This window comes from Peromyscus leucopus, chromosome 19, assembly GCF_004664715.2.
Source record: "Peromyscus leucopus breed LL Stock chromosome 19, UCI_PerLeu_2.1, whole genome shotgun sequence".
Lineage (NCBI taxonomy): Eukaryota > Metazoa > Chordata > Mammalia > Rodentia > Cricetidae > Peromyscus > Peromyscus leucopus.
This window is the reverse complement of record NC_051079.1, coordinates 23,316,487-23,335,334: the sequence shown is the minus strand read 5'-3', so window position 1 is coordinate 23,335,334 and position 18,848 is coordinate 23,316,487. Positions and strand designations below refer to the sequence as shown.

Below are 18,848 nucleotides of genomic sequence, written 5' to 3'. Positions count from 1 at the left end.
TCTCTACTGTCCAAGTGCAGGCATTAAATGCATTTGCGACCATACTCCAACTTAAATTCTGTTTTTTAATTAACTTACTAAGGAGTGGTTTTGTGTAAGGCTTTTCCTCACATCCTTAGTTTTGGCTTACCTGGTTCCCACCATCTCCTCTTCCCCACTAGAGTGGACTCTTTGGAAAGTTTTTAACAATTGATCAGCTTGGCTTCTCTTCACGTAAAGTAATACAACTAGACTCAGGGAGGAGACATGAAGTACTTACTAGAGAAAGACTGTTTATTAAGCAGCCATCTTAGGTCCTTTTTGGAATGAGTCACAGCTATACACAAGGAAGTATGTGTGTATGTATCCATCTTAACGTTTGTTACATAAGTCTTCTGAATAAACCAGTGTGAATTAACATAATTTATCTTTCTGATGCACTTACTTTCCATTCTTTACTATTAAAGTTTTAAGAAAGCAAAGAGTGAGAACAGCCCTGATCCCCAAAGAAGCAAATCTCATGCGCCGTGGGAAGAAAACGGACCCCAGAGGTAAGACGTCTCACTGTCTTTAGAAAGAAGGGCAGCAGAGAGCGTTATCTGTCACACTTACCCAGGAAGCTAACTGCTCTGTGGCTTCAGGAAGTGCTGAAGTGGACACCAGGAGCATGTTTCCTAATGTGAAACCTTTTAGAATGTCAAAAAGGGAAACAAGTGATCATAAAGAAATCACCCACAGGGCCATTATGATGGTTCAGAACAGTGGTTCTCAACCTGTGGGTCACGACCCCCTTGGGGTTCACACAGCAGATGTTTAATATTACAATTCATAACAGTAGCAAAATTACAGTCATGAGGTGGGAACAAAATTATTTTATGGTGTGTGTGTGTGGGGGGTCACCACAGCATGAGGAACTATATTAAAAGGGTCACAGCATTAGGAAGGTTAAGAACCACTGATTCTGAGAAAAATTCCCAATGACATCAATGCTAACATTCCACACTTGTTCTTGTAAAAAAAAACAAACTCTCAAGCTGGTACATGAACCATTTCTCTTTCCCTCCAGCGGCCTCTACAACTCTCCCAGTGACCGCACTAGGTCACCAAAGTTTCCCTGTACCCGCCAGCGTAACCTCTCCTGCGGCAGTGATAACGACTCTGCGCAGCCAATGAGGCGGAGGTGAGCTGAGCACAGTTCCCATCCCAGATGGATCGGAAGCGTTAGGACCTGGGCTCGCTTCTGTGACGTGATCCTCAGAAAGCCACTGCTGTTTGTCTTCTCGTGATAACCGGAATCCTGTTCTTTTCAAAATAAAGCAAGTTGGGGGTCCTGAAGTATTTATCTGAAATGGTTTTAGAGAATATTTTTTTTTTATGGAATATTGATAGTCACATGCTTTCTTTATTAAAAACGGCAAATTTAAAAACATAGATAATACACTAACAATATAATGTGCCTTGCATGGTATCAATAATACATATTAAATGTTACTCCATTGGGAACTAGAACTACACTTGAAGTCATTGTGCTCCATCCTCCAAAGTGATACTGATGGTGTAAGCTTGCATCGGTGAGCCTCTTTTGAAGCAGAGACCATGAACCTGCTGTCTTTATAGGTGCCACTTTGCTTGTGTGGATGTTTAATCACCCCCAAGTTAACATGAGGGCAGGGGCGTGTTTAAGTATGTTAGAGGCAATGGGAAGACAGCGGCCCGGTGGTGGTGTTGAGGAGGCAGGTCCACTCTTCTGAGAGTTGGATGGTATATAGGAAGGGGGTGGGGCGGTCTTTAGACACCTCTCAGGAAGTTAGGCTCTGAAAGAGCGGAAGGAACGGGTGGAGGAAGAGGAGTGTATAGATCAAAGTTTATGTTGAGGGCCAGTATGACGGTTCCACAAGTACGGTGCTCGCTGCCAAGTCCGATGACCTGAGTTCAATCCTGGAAGCCATATGGTGGAAGGAGAGAGCCAGCCCCTTCAAGCCGCCCTCTGGCCCCTCACATACAAACACCAGCATGGTGTTAAGAAAAAGGTGATAATATTAAAAGCGACAAAAAGGGTTTTGTCAGGGCACGTTGACTATAATGTGAGAGGTGAGCGGGAAGTTAATAAAGATGGCCGGGACTCACGTAGGATGTGGGGGTGGTGGGGGAGCTAACTTTGGTGGTCAAGTTCCATAGGTAACGGGGAGATGTAAGTTTTGTTTCCGATGGAGGGAAGATGGAAGCGTTCCGTCTGAGGCCGCCACCTTTGCCTTTGGGAGGAGAAAGCAGAGACCAGCTAATGCAGACGCCCCTTAGCCAAAGGGCACCAAAGGAGATGTTGACACTCTACGGAGACAGTGCTTAGGTCAGAAAGAGGTGTCACTCTGTTGAGTGCCTGAAGCATGAAGTCAGGAAAGCCGGTTGACGGTGTACCCAACACACTCTTGTCCAGCTCTTTCTGGCCACTGATGCTCAGCTAGCTGTTTGGGGCTGGCCCCCAAAACCCGAATCCTTTGTGTGATAGTTTGCCAAGATGAGGGGATAAAAAGCAGAGCCGGGGGTAGTACCGAGAATTGGCGTGTAGGTTACTGACTGGAACCTAAGCTGACTAAGGATGCAGTAGGCAGAGCTCATGGGGTCAGGTAAAGGGAAGGGTGACGGTAGGCGAGTAAGCAGGAATAGTGACAGCCTACAGTGACACATGTCCCTTTCACTGGAAATGCCTGGTTTTGAAGATTTCCTATTTTTAAATTGTGTATGTGTGTGCGCGTGCGTGTTGGGAGGGGGAGCAGTGCATCTGAGTGCAGGTGCCTGTACTGTTCGATCCCCAGGAGCTGGAGTGACAGATCATTGTAAGCTGCCCGGTAAACTGAACTCAGGCCCTCTACAGGAGCAGTTCATGCTCTTACCTGCCGCAACATCTCTCCAGCTGTTTTCTTCCTCCTCACAACTGTTTATGGGAGGTTCTATTAAAACTGGGGCACTTGAGGCTGGAGACATGGCTCAGTGGTTAAGAACACTGGTTGTTCTTCCAGGACCAAGCTTTGATGCCTAGTACCTAAATAGCAGCCCACAGTCATCTGTAACTCCAGCTCTAGGGGATTCAACACTGTCTTCTGCAGAGCCTTTGAGGGCACCAGGTACATCCTTGGTATGCAGACGTACATGCAGGCAAAACGCCCTTACATACAAAAATTAACGCCAAGTCACTGAAAGGAGTAGCTTGAGTCACAAAGCTCTTCAATGGGGAAGGTGGGATTCCTAGTCACGTGGTCTGGCTTCAGTGCCTGCATTTTTTTTTAAAACAAAATATCCTACTAGAAGTGCTTAAAGGTAGACAGGAAGGAGGGGGCGGTGTGGTGAGAAAGCAGTGTGTTTGGAGATGGTTTGAGGTAATAAAGGTTCCAGTTTAACGAAGATGTAGGTTGGTGAGTTGTGGTGGGTGAGGTTATTATAGAAGAAAGAAGGAATTCAAGGTCAGGATGTTGGAAAGTGAATTCAAGTGAGAGCTGGAACCAGCTGAACATTGGCTTGGAGGGTTACATACCTAGAAACCACAGGCTAGCCCTGTTGTTGGGTGGATGTAGCTTATCCAACATGGCCATTACACATAAACCACAGCCTCGCTCTCGATGACGGGGTTCCTGAGGCCAGCTGGTGGTGTGCCGTGTTTCTGGGACCTGTCATAGGGCTGGATGTATACACATGACTTAAATGTGTGGCCAGTGAACCAGTACAAAAGGCATTTGGGTTAACTGATGGGAAGCTCTGTGTGCTTTCTTAGCTGTTGATAATGCTGCTTTGTGTAATTTCTTCTTTTGTTCTCCTCAGGAAAGCTCATAACAGTGGTGAAGACTCAGATCTAAAGCAGAGGAGGAGGTAAAAAGCAAAGGGGGGAGGAGTCGGGGAGGAGAAAGGGGGGTGTTCACAGCCGAGGCAAGAGTGGAGATTCTTCCCTCTGCTGCGGCTGCTTTACGGCTGTATCACTCGTCTTTGGGTTTTAGCTCCAGTTCCAGTTGGATCTCCGTCTTCCACTCTGTTCTGACCCTTGGTGTTTCTCTTTTATCTGTTCCTTTTGTGCTTCTGGGGAGCTGTCTCAGGCTGTGCCCTGCCATATTATAAACCACCCCACACTTGGTTTAAAAGAGCAACGTGTGTGTGTGTGTGTGTGTGTGTGTGTGTCTGTGTGTGTCCACGTGGATTGAACAGTGGTCAGATGGTAGCTGATGCTGTGTTGCCCAAAGGGTCTCTCTCAGGTAGATGTAGCATCTTGGCAGGATGGTTGGAGCACAGGCTTCCTTAGAGGGTGGTTGGAAGGAAGCAGAGCGAATGGCCCTGATTTGGGCTCCTCTTGGAACTAGCAGGCTATCTCCACACCTCATTCTGTTGGTGAAGCCTGTCACATGATCAGTACAAGTTGAGAGCAGTAGGAATAACCTCTACCTGCCCTTGGAAGGGTTGGAGAAGATGAGATGGCATCCCTGTTTTGTCCACCATGTGCGTTTGGCTTTGCCGCGTTGGGTTTTGTTAGGCACGCTGGGTCTCCGGAGTCCTTTCTGGGAATCCGTTTTCCTTAATGTGCTTCTCTCTTCCTCCTGCCTTGCTCTTTCTCTGAGCTGTGGACTTACTGTTTGACTGAGTCCGGAAACACTCCTGGGAGAGGGGTAGCATGGCTCTTTGTGTTTGGGTTAGTGGTTTTGCTCACACTCACACCTGGAGTACCGGATGAACCTCTCTATAAACTTGACATACATTTCCCGTGTTTGCTTGGTCTTCAGGTCCCGCTCCCGCTGTAACACAAGCAGTGGCAGTGAGTCAGAAAATTCTAACCGCGAGCACCGGAAAAAGAGAAACAGGTAATACTTAAAGACCGCAGTACCTACAGCTCTGCCGTGGTCCCTGCCCTGGGGTCATGAGCCTGCCTCCTTCCCTGATGGTCCAAAGGCCACAATCACTCATTTAGGAAACCTCTGCTCTTTGAGTTTCTTATCTCTAGGTAAGATAGTAAATAACTTGATAGTTTAAGCACATTCTTGTTTTTTTTTTAAGATAATTCTATATTTAGGGTATAATGTGTGTTGAATTTATCTAAGATGGGGAGGAGTTTGCCGTTTGTGTGGAGATTTCTCCTTGAAGTACCTCTGGATATGGTATTTCTGTATTTTACTTAGCCCCAAAGTGAGACTCATCGTCTTAGAGATTCTGTTAGTCTTAGCTTCTCTATAGCTACATGTGTTTCCAGTCATGAGGTACAACAGGCCAGTGTGTTTCGGTCACCTTTGTAGGAGTCAGGTTTTAAGAGCTTGTTAATAAGACCACTTGGCACGTAGTCAACGTGAGTGTTGGCTTCTTGCATTAATCACGTCTCCCTAGTTCCAAATAATTTATTTAAAAACAAAAGACATTCATGAGCTATGGAAACACCACCCGGGCAGGCCTCAGAGAGGTTTGATTGTCAGTCATACCCATTTCAGAGCCAGTGGTTCTTAACTGGGAAGGCGCTGCCCCTTCGGGGGACATTTGGTTGTGTTTGGAGACGTCTGTTTTTGTCACATTTGGGTGGGAGCGATTGCTGCTGACCGGGGTTGATGCTAAGCGTTCTCCAGCATGCAGGGCAGCCACCACCGCAAATACACGTCTAGCACTAAAGCATCCGTGATGCCGAGAGAGAGAGAGAGAGAGAGAGGAGGAGAGAGAGAGAGAGAGAGAGAGAGAGAGAGAGAGAGAGAGAGAGAGAGAGAGAGAGAGAGATACCTGCTTCCACTCCTGTGGTGCTCAGACCTGCTCGCTCCTCTTTTCTAAGCCATCTTTTTCTCTTCTGAGTGAGAGGTTGGACCAATCTCCAAGGGCGTTCTTTAGTGCTGGGGGGCCTCGCTCCGCACTGACTGGATGCTCTCCCCTCTGACTACAAAGCCCGTGGACTAAGAGCCTGGACAGCCTTGTGAGAGTAGGTCTCTTGCTTAGGAAAGCCCTCTCTGCCTACCACCCTCTTGGAGGCTAGGATTATACTAGATAGTTGCAAGATCTCTGCGTGTCATAACACTCCTCGAAGAAACAATTTCAGTTTCTGTATCTGTGAAAATCCAATTATGAGAGCTGGCTCTCCCTCAGGTACGTCCTTCCTGCTGTAAAACCAAGCAATTTCGCACAAAACAAAACAAAACGGCTTTGGCTTTTCTGCTTAACAGCCTGTGCTGATTCATCAAGGCAGAATCTATTTGTTTTATTTAGTGTCTTCCAACTGTGTTCCTAAATGGCCTGTTCTCACCTGCATGGAAGATAACCTGTTTAAAAACAACAAACAAAAACACAAAACAAAAACAAAAAAACACAGTGTCTTTGGGGCCAAATGTGCTAAGGGTGACATTTGCTATTGAAAATGAAACAGAATTGAAAGGTTGCCACCGGATCCTTAAATTGCCCATTGCTGGTCTGGCTGTGCTGACAGTGGCTTATGTCCCCACCATGGGGAATTATCTTTGTCTCCCACAGACAGCTTTTTGTTTTCTTTTCATTTGGCTTTCTTAGTGTTAGAATGGCAGTGATTCTGAATGTTCAGATGCTAATGTACTTTGTAGTACTAGTGATGAGACGTGGCTTCCCATGCACCCGCTCACATTTTACAGAAAGGATCCAGAAGGCTTTGGCGATTGATTTTTACCCTCTGGGCACTATTGCCCTAGGATCACGCAAGCTCCTGTGCCCTAAGTCGATGAGGAGGCATAGCAGGAAACCGGTGGAGGAAGAAGCGTGTCCAGCTCTGACCTCCATCCACGCAGGTTCCGCCTCAGCAGGCAATGGTGTGCGTAGAAGGAGGGCGCAAAGTCAGGGGGCTTCCTCGGGGTGCCACTGGCCCACCGTGCTGTGCTGATTCCAGCCCCCTCCAGCTGGCGTTAGCCTTTGATCTTCGTACCAGGATGCCTCCTTTGGTATCAGACCTGGACGTTTAAGCGGCAGCTCTGCGCCTGCGCAGGAAGTCTTCTGTGTTCAGCAAAGCGCTGGTCCTCCATATCTGCCTTTGCGCTTGGCGGGAGGCTCCTGGCGGGAGGCTGAACCTTCAGCTGTGTGCGGCTGCCCTGTGCTTGGCTGCCAGTGGGGCTAGCGAGCACTCAGCAGCATCCTTTACACTTTTATGAAAGGTTTTTAGTGACCACAGCACTAGCCAAACAGAATCTGGTACGTGTTGATGTTCTGTTTCTTACGATTGGATGTTTCCTTGTCTTTGCTTTAGGAAATTTTAACCTTGGAGCGACTTTTCGGACAAACTTATTTTTAAATTTTCATTAGCATATATTATAGCTGTTGATCGGTTTGATTATGCTGTTTTTATGCACGTATATGATATACGTCAATCACAGTCACTCCTGTTTCCTTCTCTTCCCACCCTCATCATTGGTTTCCTCTTCTCATCCAGCCTCCCTTCTACTGTCCTTTCTTTTTTTCATGATGATGACCCAATCAGTGAATTTCATGAAGATTGTTTACAGGCGCACAGGCCCTTTACCAATTTCCATACCAGTGAAGAAAACGTGTGTCGTCTCCCACCCCACATTCAATGTTAGCTGCACATAAATCTGTAGGGGGGCAGGTGGGACCCTATGAGCCCTCCCACTTCGGGGACAAGCTGTTGACAGGCCTCGCCATGTGCAAGTAATTGCATCTGCTGTGAACCCCAGAGTACAGCGGCTTATCATGCCTCCCAGCCAGTGTTACACACTGCCCTTCCCAGTTCGCTCTGACTCTTTGTCTTCCTGGTCCCTAAGCCTTGGAGGAGCGTGTTGTTGATTGATGGCTGAGCATTCAGTAGTCATTTATGCTTAGCACTTTAACCAGTATGAGTCTCTAGAGTTCCCACGGGGCACTGCAGGTAAGAAACTCCGATGATCAGTGCTGACATTAGCACCGTTCTATGTACATGCACCGGGTTGATTGGAAGGCAGTCTGAAAGGTACATGCACCGAGTTGTTTGGAAGGCAGTCTGAAAGGTACATCATACGAAGCAAAACAACAGCAGGAACTTCCCCACCAGGGCCGACAGCCTTCCCAACCATAGGCTTTGGACCAGGTTCCTGATGCCGGATGTGAATTCCCTCCTGTGGAGAGGGCCTCGAATCAGTGGTTACCTCCGTATCGGCCTTGCCACTGGTCCGCCAGTGGCTTCATCTTGCCTGGCAGGTCAGTCTTGCTGAACATGGGGCCCACAACTGAATACCACGATGGATGACAGTTTTCCCCAGCAGCCTGCATAGCACCTGACTGTGCCATGAGGACTAGCCAGCAGGGAGGAAGCTTCCGGGCCAATCGCAGCTTGATTCTTTCCCTGTGCCCCACAGCCACAGTGTATGGTATTTTCAGCAATAGGCCTCACTATCCAGTTCTGATGAGCAGCCAATGGCAATTTACCATTATTTTTGGTGTGTGTGTGTGTGTGTGTGTGTGTGTGTGTGTGTGTCCCCGTCTGTCTGTCTATCTGTGTGTCAGGGTCCTCCCTGCCTAGCAGCTTGTAGGGAGATGGGCCCACTTCTGGCCCTGGGATTTTCATTTAATAACCTGTGGCCTTGCCTCTAAGGGCAGCTTTATTCACCTCCCAAGGTACCTCCATTCAAATTGTTATTGCTTTATGTTTCCATCAGCTTGTAAAGGTCAGCCTTCCTTGTGTATTTTTCACATATTACTAGTTTGGGTTATACTCCTCCCGTCTCCCAAGTGTTTTCTAGTCTTTGAAGCGAGCACCTGCTCCCGACACACCCCATTCTCCCCTCTTACTATGAGGAATTGTAGCCTTGGAGAGAGGAGAAGCTAGTGTGCTAATTTCTGTGGGTCCTATGGATATTCAGAATCAGTTTCACTCCAGAGGTTGTGCCTGGTCTTCACATGTTGATTACTTTGCTATACCTTCTTCCTGGATTTTACAGATATGTATGTATATATGTATTTTTTTTTGTATGTTTTTGTTTTATATGTATTTATGTATGTAGATAAAGGGAATTCCCTCTTGGCGTGTTTGAGACAGGGTGTCATGAAGCTCTCTTGGCTTCAGACTGGCATTGGAGCACAGGCTGACCTTCAGTCTCCATTCTCCGGCCTCCACCAAGATCTCAAGGGCGGAGATTATAGGCAAGCATCACCATTCTGCCGTTTTATGTGTCTTCTGGGGACCAAACCCAGGGCCTCATTCATGCTGGGCAAGTACTCTACCAACTGAGCTATATCCCCAGCCAGGAAGTCTTGATTAGGCCTGAGGCTACTCTGGGAATGCTGGGATTTTTGTTGTTGCTCTTGTGACAGAAAACTTGACCCATTGGGGCTTACTTTTCCGTTATTGTTTTCGTGAGTAACATTTTAACATCCCTGTTTATGTGTGAAGAGAAATAATGTTTACAATAGAGTTCATCCAGAAGAGGCTTTTAGCACCACTTAAAAAGGCAAAATCTATACCAACGGAGGAATGCCAGCTGCAAGGACTGTTGCTTTCTTACAGTTGAAAACAATACAGCCAGAATAAGTACGCACAGCCCTTTGGGTTCGGAACTGATGCGGATGTAGGGGGTTCTTCCTACAGATGTGTCTCTGTGAGGTTCCCTCACAGCAGAAGGGCCCGCCCTCCTTATGCTGGCATCATTTATGTCGTCTCCATGCCTTTCCACTTCAGTCATTCTTCGTGGCTGCCGTCATAACGCCGTGAGTATCCCACTGCCTTCAAGGCTGAGAGATTTAAGAGGGCAGATTTTCACTCCCTTTTTATAGCCAGCTACAAATCATGGTCATAAAAGTTTAGTGTTTGTTTGTTTGGAGGCTGGGTCTCACTGCGTGGCCCTGGCTGTCCTGGAACTCACCATATAGACGAGGCTGGTTTTGAACTCACAGAGATCCACCTCGTCCCCCTTCCTACGGAATGCTGGGGTTAAAGGCATGTGCCACCACTCCTGGCAAATTTTCTTGCTCAAGGCCCAAGTCGATGAGCTCCTTCCCGTCTCTCTCTCTCGTTACATCACCTCCTCTTCATTTTCCTGTTTCCCTCTGTGTTTTATGATTTTTCCTTCCTCGTCTTCTCTGAGCTTCCTTCCTTTCCTCTGTCTTCCCTGAGTCATTTCTTTGCACAGGAGCCACCGGTGTGTGACGGGACAACCCACAGCTTGTCAACATCTTGGCTCTGCTGTGGTGATACTTGGGCATCTCATTTGCCGTCTCAATTCTTAGTAGTCTGGGTCTTGAACATGGGCGTGGAATACGATCATGAGGTGTTTTGTTGAATGTGGCATCAAATGGGGTCTCTGAGGTGAGCGTGCGCTGGGGTGCAGGGTCCCAGTCCAGTCCCAGTCTGGACTCCCTGCTTCTTCAGCTGCCCTCTCCTTCCCCTCTCCTCTTCTGCTCTTCATTTCCTCCCGTCTTCCATTCTCCCACCTGCCCTAACTTGACGTATTTAGCGGCAGTCTAGCAGTCACCCCTGTTCGGTGTTTTGAAACAGGATCTCCTTGTGTGGTGCAGGGTTCTCCCACTGCATTGGCATGAGGACGTTATGTCAGGAGCAGACCAACATGTTTGTGTCTTTCCTCGACGGCAGAGTGTATTAAGTGATAAATAGGCTATGTGGATTTGGTCGGCAGCAGTTGGCCAAGCAGGGCTGATTTCCTCCACAGCCTGTCGAGACACACGGTGCTTTCATTCCAGTCCTAATTGCTAATAGTAGCTCTCAGGTCACACATTGCACATCCCCGCAAGACCCTTGGTTTTTAGATTGTTTAATCTCCCTACCTGTGTATATGTGTGTGCTGCAGAGTGGCTAGATAAAGCTCATAGACACTCAAAATAAAGTGTTTTTTTTCTTTTTCTTTTTCCCCTGTCAGCTTCTGTTTCTCAGGCCTCCTTGAACCCTGCTGTGGCTTTTTAACCCTTTGTAGCCATTTCTAGAATCTGTCCCTCAATTTGATGCCTCCAGTAAGTTCTTGGGCCTGGCTTTCCTGTTGTGACTGTTATGCCCATGTGTTCCTACAGCCTCCCAAGTGCTGGGGTTAGAGGTACACTACCACACTTGGTTTGTACCAGGCTTTCTCATCCTCACCCTTGCATTGGTTCTAAGAGGCCTCCTAGCTCGTGTGTGCTTCCGATACACAGTTTCTTGGTGGCAGTATCTATAGTTTTCTAATCGGATTTTTGAGGGTTTTTATGTCATGTCTCCCAAGAAGGTATGATGTGTTGGTTATGATCTAAATAGTGAAGGATTGGTATTGGAAAATGAAATGTGTATTTCAGTTTACTGGTAGGATTGAGAACTAAACTGTTTTAAGTTTTCTTTTTCTTTCTTTCATTCCTTATCTATTTACTTACTTTCTTATTTTGAGGCAAGATCTCAGGTATCCCGGCCTGGCCTCAGACTTGCATGTAGCAAAGGGTGACTTTGAATCGATTGTCCTGCAACTCCATCCCCCTCCTCCGCTGAGATCGTAGGTGTGCCCTGCCTAGTTTAGGCAGTGCAGGAGATGGAGCCTCATGCATGCCAAGCAAACGCTGCATCAGCTGAGGCCACCCCCAGCCCGCTCAAGCTTCAGTCAGAGCTTCCTTTGCTGTTCCCATTAGTGAAACAATTGATCCGGTTACGATCATCACATTGGGAGCCTGTCACAATACTAGCACTTAGAAGTTAATGAGCCGTGTGAATATTAGATTGTAGTTGTTTTAATTGGCTAGAATTTCCAGTCTTATACCTGAGATCAGAAAGGTCAGTCAGTAATTGAGAAGAGGAAGGAGATCAGTGAGAGTGTCAGAGGAGCAAGAGAGGATGATTGAAAGACATCATGGGCACGTATAAAATGTCATGATGAAACCATTAATTATAATTAGTATATGCTAATAAAAAAAACCCTAAAAAGTAAAAGCAAGGCCAGGCTGTTTACCGCTATAGGTTTGAGCACAGGGTACATGCACCCTGAACTTGTCCATGACATGTGCTGGGAAGAGAGACCTGGGAAGTGGGCTGAGAGAGACCTGGGAAGTGGGCTGAGCAGAATAAAGCCTTTCATAGACCAGCTTTCCCTGGAAATGCCCCAAGCTTGATAAAAAACATTCTTCACATTCAAGAAGCCGCAGAACATCCTGCTCTTGGTGTGGACGTTCCGAGGGACGGTCCGTGGATTCCAGCCTCCTCCTTGGCTTTGATGTGTTGCTTGGTTCTGAGAGTTCACAAGTAGGGGGTTTGGAGAGGTGAGAGACGCAGGCAAGAGGAGAGGGCTAGTGGTTTCTGTGGAGATGGAAAAGCAATCTGCAGCAGGGCACCTGCTGAACCCTTCCCGAGTTTACCCCTGGGAGTTTGCACCACAACAGGAGTCACGTGCGTGAAACATGTGTGTTCCTGTGAAAAGCAGGGAGCCCTGTGTTCTAAAAGTGGTCCTGTTATGAGAGGTTTCCGTGGCTGTGGCCTGGTCACTCTATCGTCTGAATCTTCGATTCTCAGGCTCGGATGGGAAGAGTACCAGCTCCGTCTTCCCCACAGGAAGTTGTCGGCGATTCAGGAGATAATGCCTCGTGGAATGGAGACAGTGTCCTGCACCGGCAGGCACTGTTAACCTAATGAGAATATTCAGCTGCTCCATGTTCTCCCGAGGCCCCAGAGGAAATGGAAAGTGGAGCTGGCTCCCTCGACCAAAAATGAAGTCAGGGTTTGCAGCATGAGTTCATTCTGGCCTGAATCTATTGGAGTTTGTTCCTGGCTTTTAATGTCGGTTAACCTGTTAGTCTGTGGATGTCTTAGTGGTATCTGAAGAATAGCTTAAGACAGTCTTAAATGTGAGCGATAAGGGCTTTAGTGTTATTTTCTAATTGAGGAAGAAGCATGTTTCTGTGGCAGAAATCCAGCACCGAACTAACGGAGAGGAGACAGCTGAGTAGGGTGAATGCAGAAGATCATGACTCGGGGAGGATTTTGTCATGAGAGTGCTTTTTTAAAAAAGGCGTGGCTGGGGAGATTGCCCAGTGAGTAAGAATGCTTGCTGCAGCTGGGTATGGTGGTGCAGGCCTTTAATCCCGGCAGAGGTTGGCAGATCTTCGTGAGTTAGAGGCCAGCCTGGTCTACATTGTGAGTTCAGGACAGCCAGGGATATATAATAGAAAGACCCTGTCTCAAAATAATGAATGAATGAATGAATAAATAAATAAGAGTACTTGCTGCATAAACGTGAGGCTCCGAGTTCAGATTCCAGCACCTATATAAAAGTCCAGATGTGGCTGCACATATGCCTATAGCCTTAGCACTGTGGGTAGGTGGGTTGGGGGAGCTGGAGACAGGTCTCCCTGGGGCTAGCTGGCCACCGGACTAGCTCCAGGTTCAGTGAGTGACCCTGTCTCAGAGGGATAGAATGGGGACTGGTAGGGCAGGGCACCGCTGGATGTGCTTTCCTGTCCTCCGTGAGCATGTGCACAGGCTCGTGTGCACATGTGTGTAAACACCACACACACACACATACGCGCACACACACACACACACACACACACACACGCAGGAGGCTGCTGTTTCATCAACCCTAGGGCATGTTAGCACGTGGGATGTCAGCAAATTTAAAACCATATGGGCTTCCTTCCACGAACCCGAAAAGAGTCATTTTCCTTGCAAACCTTCCCTACTGTGCTGCCGTTGATGTAAAGGCAACCACAAGATACAAACTGCGGTTATGAAGGGGACCGTTCATAGACAGCTGGTGCAGACAGCCTGCGGTCGCCATGCCGCAGACGCAAGGACTTCCGATTTCTGTTTCACTAGGACGTACCAAGATGTAGACCTGTGCTGTGGGTAACGTGGGGCTCCCGAGTGTGATCCGAGCTGACAGAGTCCCTGGAAATAACAAAGCTTGTACGCCGGAGACAAGCTACCAGATTATAGAGGGTGAGACAGATTTAAAATCACGGAGATGTGAGAGTTTCAGAGTGCAGCTGCGTCAGAGGTCGTCCATGGTGGTAGCAGGGGCAGGAGGAATATGTAGAGGAAGGTAAAACAACTTTCGGAGCAAATAAGAAGAATGTATTGATGGCGAGGGGAGGCTGGGAAAGCAAACGGAGTTCTTGTTTCCTGGCCTTCAGAGAATACGCTGGGATGAACAAATTTCCCTAGGGAGGCAAAGCCACTGACATAAATAAGAAAAGAAGACTGCTTTCTATCAGGTGAGGGAAAAATGAGTGTAGCTGAACGAGAACACCGGTTCCCAGGCTGCTGGGAGCTGGTGATTTAATTTTAGCAGCATTGTGGTCACACAAAGCAATTGTCGAGGATGTTACGCTACAGGCAGAGAGAGAGGAGCTTTGCCTCAGAGTCCTAGTGGTTTGGAAATAAAACACAAATAGAGAAACATTGAGTTTTAAAGATAGAAAAGATCTTTGTAATAGTTTTTCACATGAGCAAATTGAGACCTGACCAAGAGAGTTAAGCGGTTTGCTCAGAGTCTCCAAGTCGGGTAGAGGCCAAGCGGGAAAGAGACAGAACTCAAGAGCGAGCTGGCTTATGCATTTGCTCCGAAAGTCTTTGGGTTCAGCATTGAACGTGGCCTTCATCTGAATGAATTAGGAGGGGATTAAGAGCCGGTCTAAAGGAAGGTCCCATTAAGAACAAAACTGATAAAGGAGAGGACAGAGGAGAGCCCCGGGAGATTTGTGTAAGAATTCATTTGGTAATGTGAGGATTTGTGTGGAAGAGGCAGGGCTCTAATTGAGGAGAAAGGGAAGAATAGGAATTGCTGTTATCTTGACTTTGCTAGCAAGTGATTACGTGGATTCCATCTTCACAGCCTTAGCACACTTTAATTAAGTGTCAGATACAGTCAGAATCTCAATTGCGAGGGTAACCTGGGAAAAGGTGGGCTGTGGGGGCCTGGGGAGAGTGTCTGTACCCTGAAATAGTGTTGAAATGGTTCCCCCATCTCCCCCTTTTCCCTGTTTACTCTCCTCCCCCTCCTACCCCACCCCCTCCCCCAGTCAAGAGTTTCTCTGTGTAGCCCTGGCTGTCTTGGAACTCACCCTGTAGACCAGGCTGGCTTAGATCTCAGAGATCCGCCTGCCTCTGCCTCTCAAGCGCTGGGATTGAGAGAGTGTACTACCACCACCCAGCCCCCCTCCCCATACATTAATTTAAAACAAAGGTCTCGTTAGGATGTGTTCCCACACATATCCTAACTCTCAGGTGGAGAAATAGACAAGGTGTGCCGAATATAGGTTTAAGACTGAGATTCAGGCAGGAAAGGTGTTGGGTTTTGAGGTTCATCTTTTGTAGCATTTGAGGTGACTAGATCTGCACTATAAAAGATGATGGACCCCTTCCTCCTTTGATAATTTCCTGATTGTGATTTTTTTTAAAAGATTGTGTGTCAGTTCAGGGCTTTTAATATTTCTATTAATATTTTATTAATATTTCTATTCCTGATGATATAAATCCTTACACCAGAATTAATGGAAGGTAGCAAAAACCACTCGCATATTCTACACCTATGAATAAACAAGACTTCAGAATCATGCCCGGAGGTGGTGCATACCTATGTTCTCAGCATTTGGGAGATCAAGCCAGGAGGATCAGGAGTGCATGCTACATGACGAAACCCTCTCAAAAGAAAAAAAAAATCATTATAGGAGATATATATAAATATTTCCTTTATTTGCTAATGATTTTTTAAAAGAGGAATAGGTAACTTCTGCCTTTAAGGACTGAGTGCTGAAGTATCCTTGCTTCTAAGTGCTAGGGTTTTACTGTTCCCAGATTACACCCATGTTTTCTGGAACAGTTCAGTAATGGAAGAAATGACACTTTGATTCTTGTAATGAGGCATCATTAAGCCGAGGCCTTTTGTAAGCATGTAATTTCAAACTTCATTACGAGCTGGACTTGGGTGTCCACACCGGCATTGCTCAGGAGACTGCTTGTCCTGTGACTCCGCAATGAGCCTTGCATTTTTAATGTATCTGTTAGAATATTTATGAAACAGCATCACCTGTAGAGAGCATCTGTCTTCAGAGCACCTGGGCCATGAGGCTATGAAGGTGTAAGATTTCACTGGTCTTACGTGAGACTTTGCAGTTTGAAAAACAAAAGTACATGGTATAATCTGAAATTCATTTTGATTTAGTCCTTTTTACTGACAAAGTAAAGGAAATCCACATGTATGTTTCTAGGATTTGTTTTTCTTATTGTGTATGTGGCTGGCTCAGAATTTGCTATTTGGACCAGACTGGCCTCAAATTCACAGATATCCTCTACCTGCCTCTGCCTTCCGAGTTCTGGCATTAAAAGAATGCGCCACCATGCCTGGCCAGTATTTTTTCTTTTTTTTAGTCATCTGAGTGTGGTAGCTAACCTTCTGAATTCTCCAGTGCATAAGAATATACACACAGCACTTGTCTTCCTTTTAAGTGTCTGCACTTAGAGGAAAGTATGAGCTGGACTAAGTCATCCCAGCCTTGCTAGGAGAATTGAACTTGAGATAATGAAGGTCCTGACTTCCTGATAGCAAAATGTGTAGTGATATTTAAGCTTGCCCATGAACTGTACAGTAATTCCATCCAGAATTTTACATCTAATCCTAACCCCTTTGACAGCATCTACTGAGCCCTGATCCCTCAGTCCTGAGAGTGTCTCAGGACTTCCGGAAAGCCTGATGGGTTTCTCTCCTGTTTGATGTGGAAGGCTTGTAGGTATAGGTGCAGCCATGAAAATACACATGTGCCCACATGCACGTGAGTGAGCATATGTTCCCATATGATGCTGTTACATGGAGGTGCTAGTTTCAGAGGATGGTTGGTGACCTCAGGTTGTATACCTTCGCATATTTCTAATGCTAATATCCACAGCATGTGTGTTCATTTCAAATTTGCTCTGCAATGAGAAGATGTTCAAGTTGAGAACAGTGTTCTTCAAGCTGTACAAACTACCATGACTAGGCTCCTTCCCATCCCAGAGGCCTGCGTGGGTCCCATGCCATTTCCTTCTGTTATACTACCAGCTAGGTCCACTCCTTCCCACCCCAAAGGCCTGCTCAGCGATTCAGCCGCATGAGTTCACGGGAAATAAACAAACAGTGACCGTACATGTAATCAAAAGAGGCCTAACACAATACCACGAAATCAACAGAAATGTCAGATATTAGACTGGCTAATATCTGGCAAAGTAGACTTCAAACCATAACTAATTAGAAGAAATAAGGAAGGCCACTTCATATTCACCAACGGAACAATCCACCAAAAGGATATTTGAAATGTAAGCGTATACTCAACAAACGTGGGCGTACCCACCTTTGTAAAACTAGATCTAAAACCACAGAGTAAGCCCAACAGGTGATTATAGGTGACTTCAGCACCCCATTCTCACCAATGCACAGGTCACCTGGTCAGAAATTAAACAGAGAAAAACTGGAGCTAAATGACATCATAAATCAGATGGACCCAAGAGCTATAGGACATTTCACCCAAACACTAATGAATATACAGTTTTCTCCACACTCATGGGACTTGCTCCAACACCTCCACGTAGAGTGGGCAGAGAAAGTCTTAACAAATATGGGAAAAGCTAACTAACATCCTGCATCCTTCTTCCCACAGTGGAAGAATGCTGGGTATCACCCCCAACAGAAACTGCAAAAGTACACAAAGTCATGGAGAACATAACACACCACTAAATGATCAGTGAGTGCAAGAAGACATCAGGACGGACGTTAAAACTTCCTAGCATTGAATGGAAATGGAAACACAACACACCCACATCTGTGGGACACCGTGAAGGCAGTCCTAAGAGGAGTATTTATGGCTCTAACTACCCACACAAACAAAACCCGAGAGTGCTCAAGTTAATAACTTCACGGTACACTTGAAAGCTTTGGGAAAACAGTAGCAGAGGACACCCCAAAGTAGTACACAGGAAGAGAGAATCAAAGTTGGGGCTGACATGAATGAAAGAGAAGGGATAAAGACTACAGAATCAGTGAAAGAAGAGCTGGGTCTATGAAAATATTAACGGGATTGCCACATCCTTCATCCAAATTAACCAAAAGACAGGGAAAGAAGACTCGGGTCAATAAAATTGATGAAAAGAGAAATTTTACAACAGACTGAGGATCTACAGAAAAGCATAAGGACATACTTCAAAATAAGTTATTTTTATAGACTTAATATGAACATTGTATACTAATGTGTGTAATTTACAGGTAGATACACCTACTTAAGGATATATTAGTCTGCCGGGCAGTGGTGGCGCACGCCTTTAATCCCAGCACTCGGGAGGCAGAGCCAGGTGGATCTCTGTGAGTTCGAGGCCAGCCTGGGCTACCAAGTGAGCTCCAGGAAAGGCGCAAAGCTACGCAGGGAAACCCTGTCTCGAAAAACCAAAAAAAAAAAAAAAAAAAAAAAGGATATGTTAGTCTGGTTTTTTATCCTCAGCTTTTATGATGTAATCAGATTGGTGTGCTCTTATCTGAAAAGCGAGGGTCACGTGAGTGAGAAGTCAGGGTTGCCTTCATGGTGTCGCGTAGATTTTGTTATGTTTTCATTTTCATTCATGTGTGGATGTTAACTTGACATTTCTTCATTGTCCCTGAGACAGGGTCTCTGTATGCTGCCCAGGGTGGCTCAGAGTCCTCATTTCCCCACCTCAGCCTGCTGAGTGCTGGGATCCCAGGTGAGTTTCGCCGTGCCCCGGCATGGATGTGCACTCCAGATGCCTGCTTTGTCTTTTCAGAATACGGCAGGAGAATGACATGGTTGACTCAACGCCTCAGTGGGAAGCTGTATTAAGGAGACAGAAGGAAAAAAACCAAGCGGATCCTAACAACAGGCGATCCAGACACAGATCTCGCTCGTATGTGGGTTCTTTTTCCACTTGATTCCAAATCCGGGAGCTTGACCGAGCAGGTGGAGAGAGGCTC

At 46.5% G+C, this 18,848-nt stretch overlaps 1 protein-coding gene across 1 annotated transcript in view; it reads left to right on the top strand.

Moving 5' to 3' along the window:
• The window catches only part of Epb41l4a (erythrocyte membrane protein band 4.1 like 4A), a gene marked incomplete at its 5' end in the record, with an annotated part of 121,939 nt that overhangs the window by 88,656 nt on the left and 14,435 nt on the right, over positions 1 to 18,848 (top strand). The window contains 5 exons of the mRNA XM_028867173.2: positions 447 to 530; positions 1,046 to 1,159; positions 3,793 to 3,840; positions 4,740 to 4,817; positions 18,662 to 18,781. Coding sequence (XP_028723006.2) covers positions 447 to 530; positions 1,046 to 1,159; positions 3,793 to 3,840; positions 4,740 to 4,817; positions 18,662 to 18,781 — 444 coding nt within the window. The remainder of the gene's footprint in view (positions 1 to 446; positions 531 to 1,045; positions 1,160 to 3,792; positions 3,841 to 4,739; positions 4,818 to 18,661; positions 18,782 to 18,848) is intronic.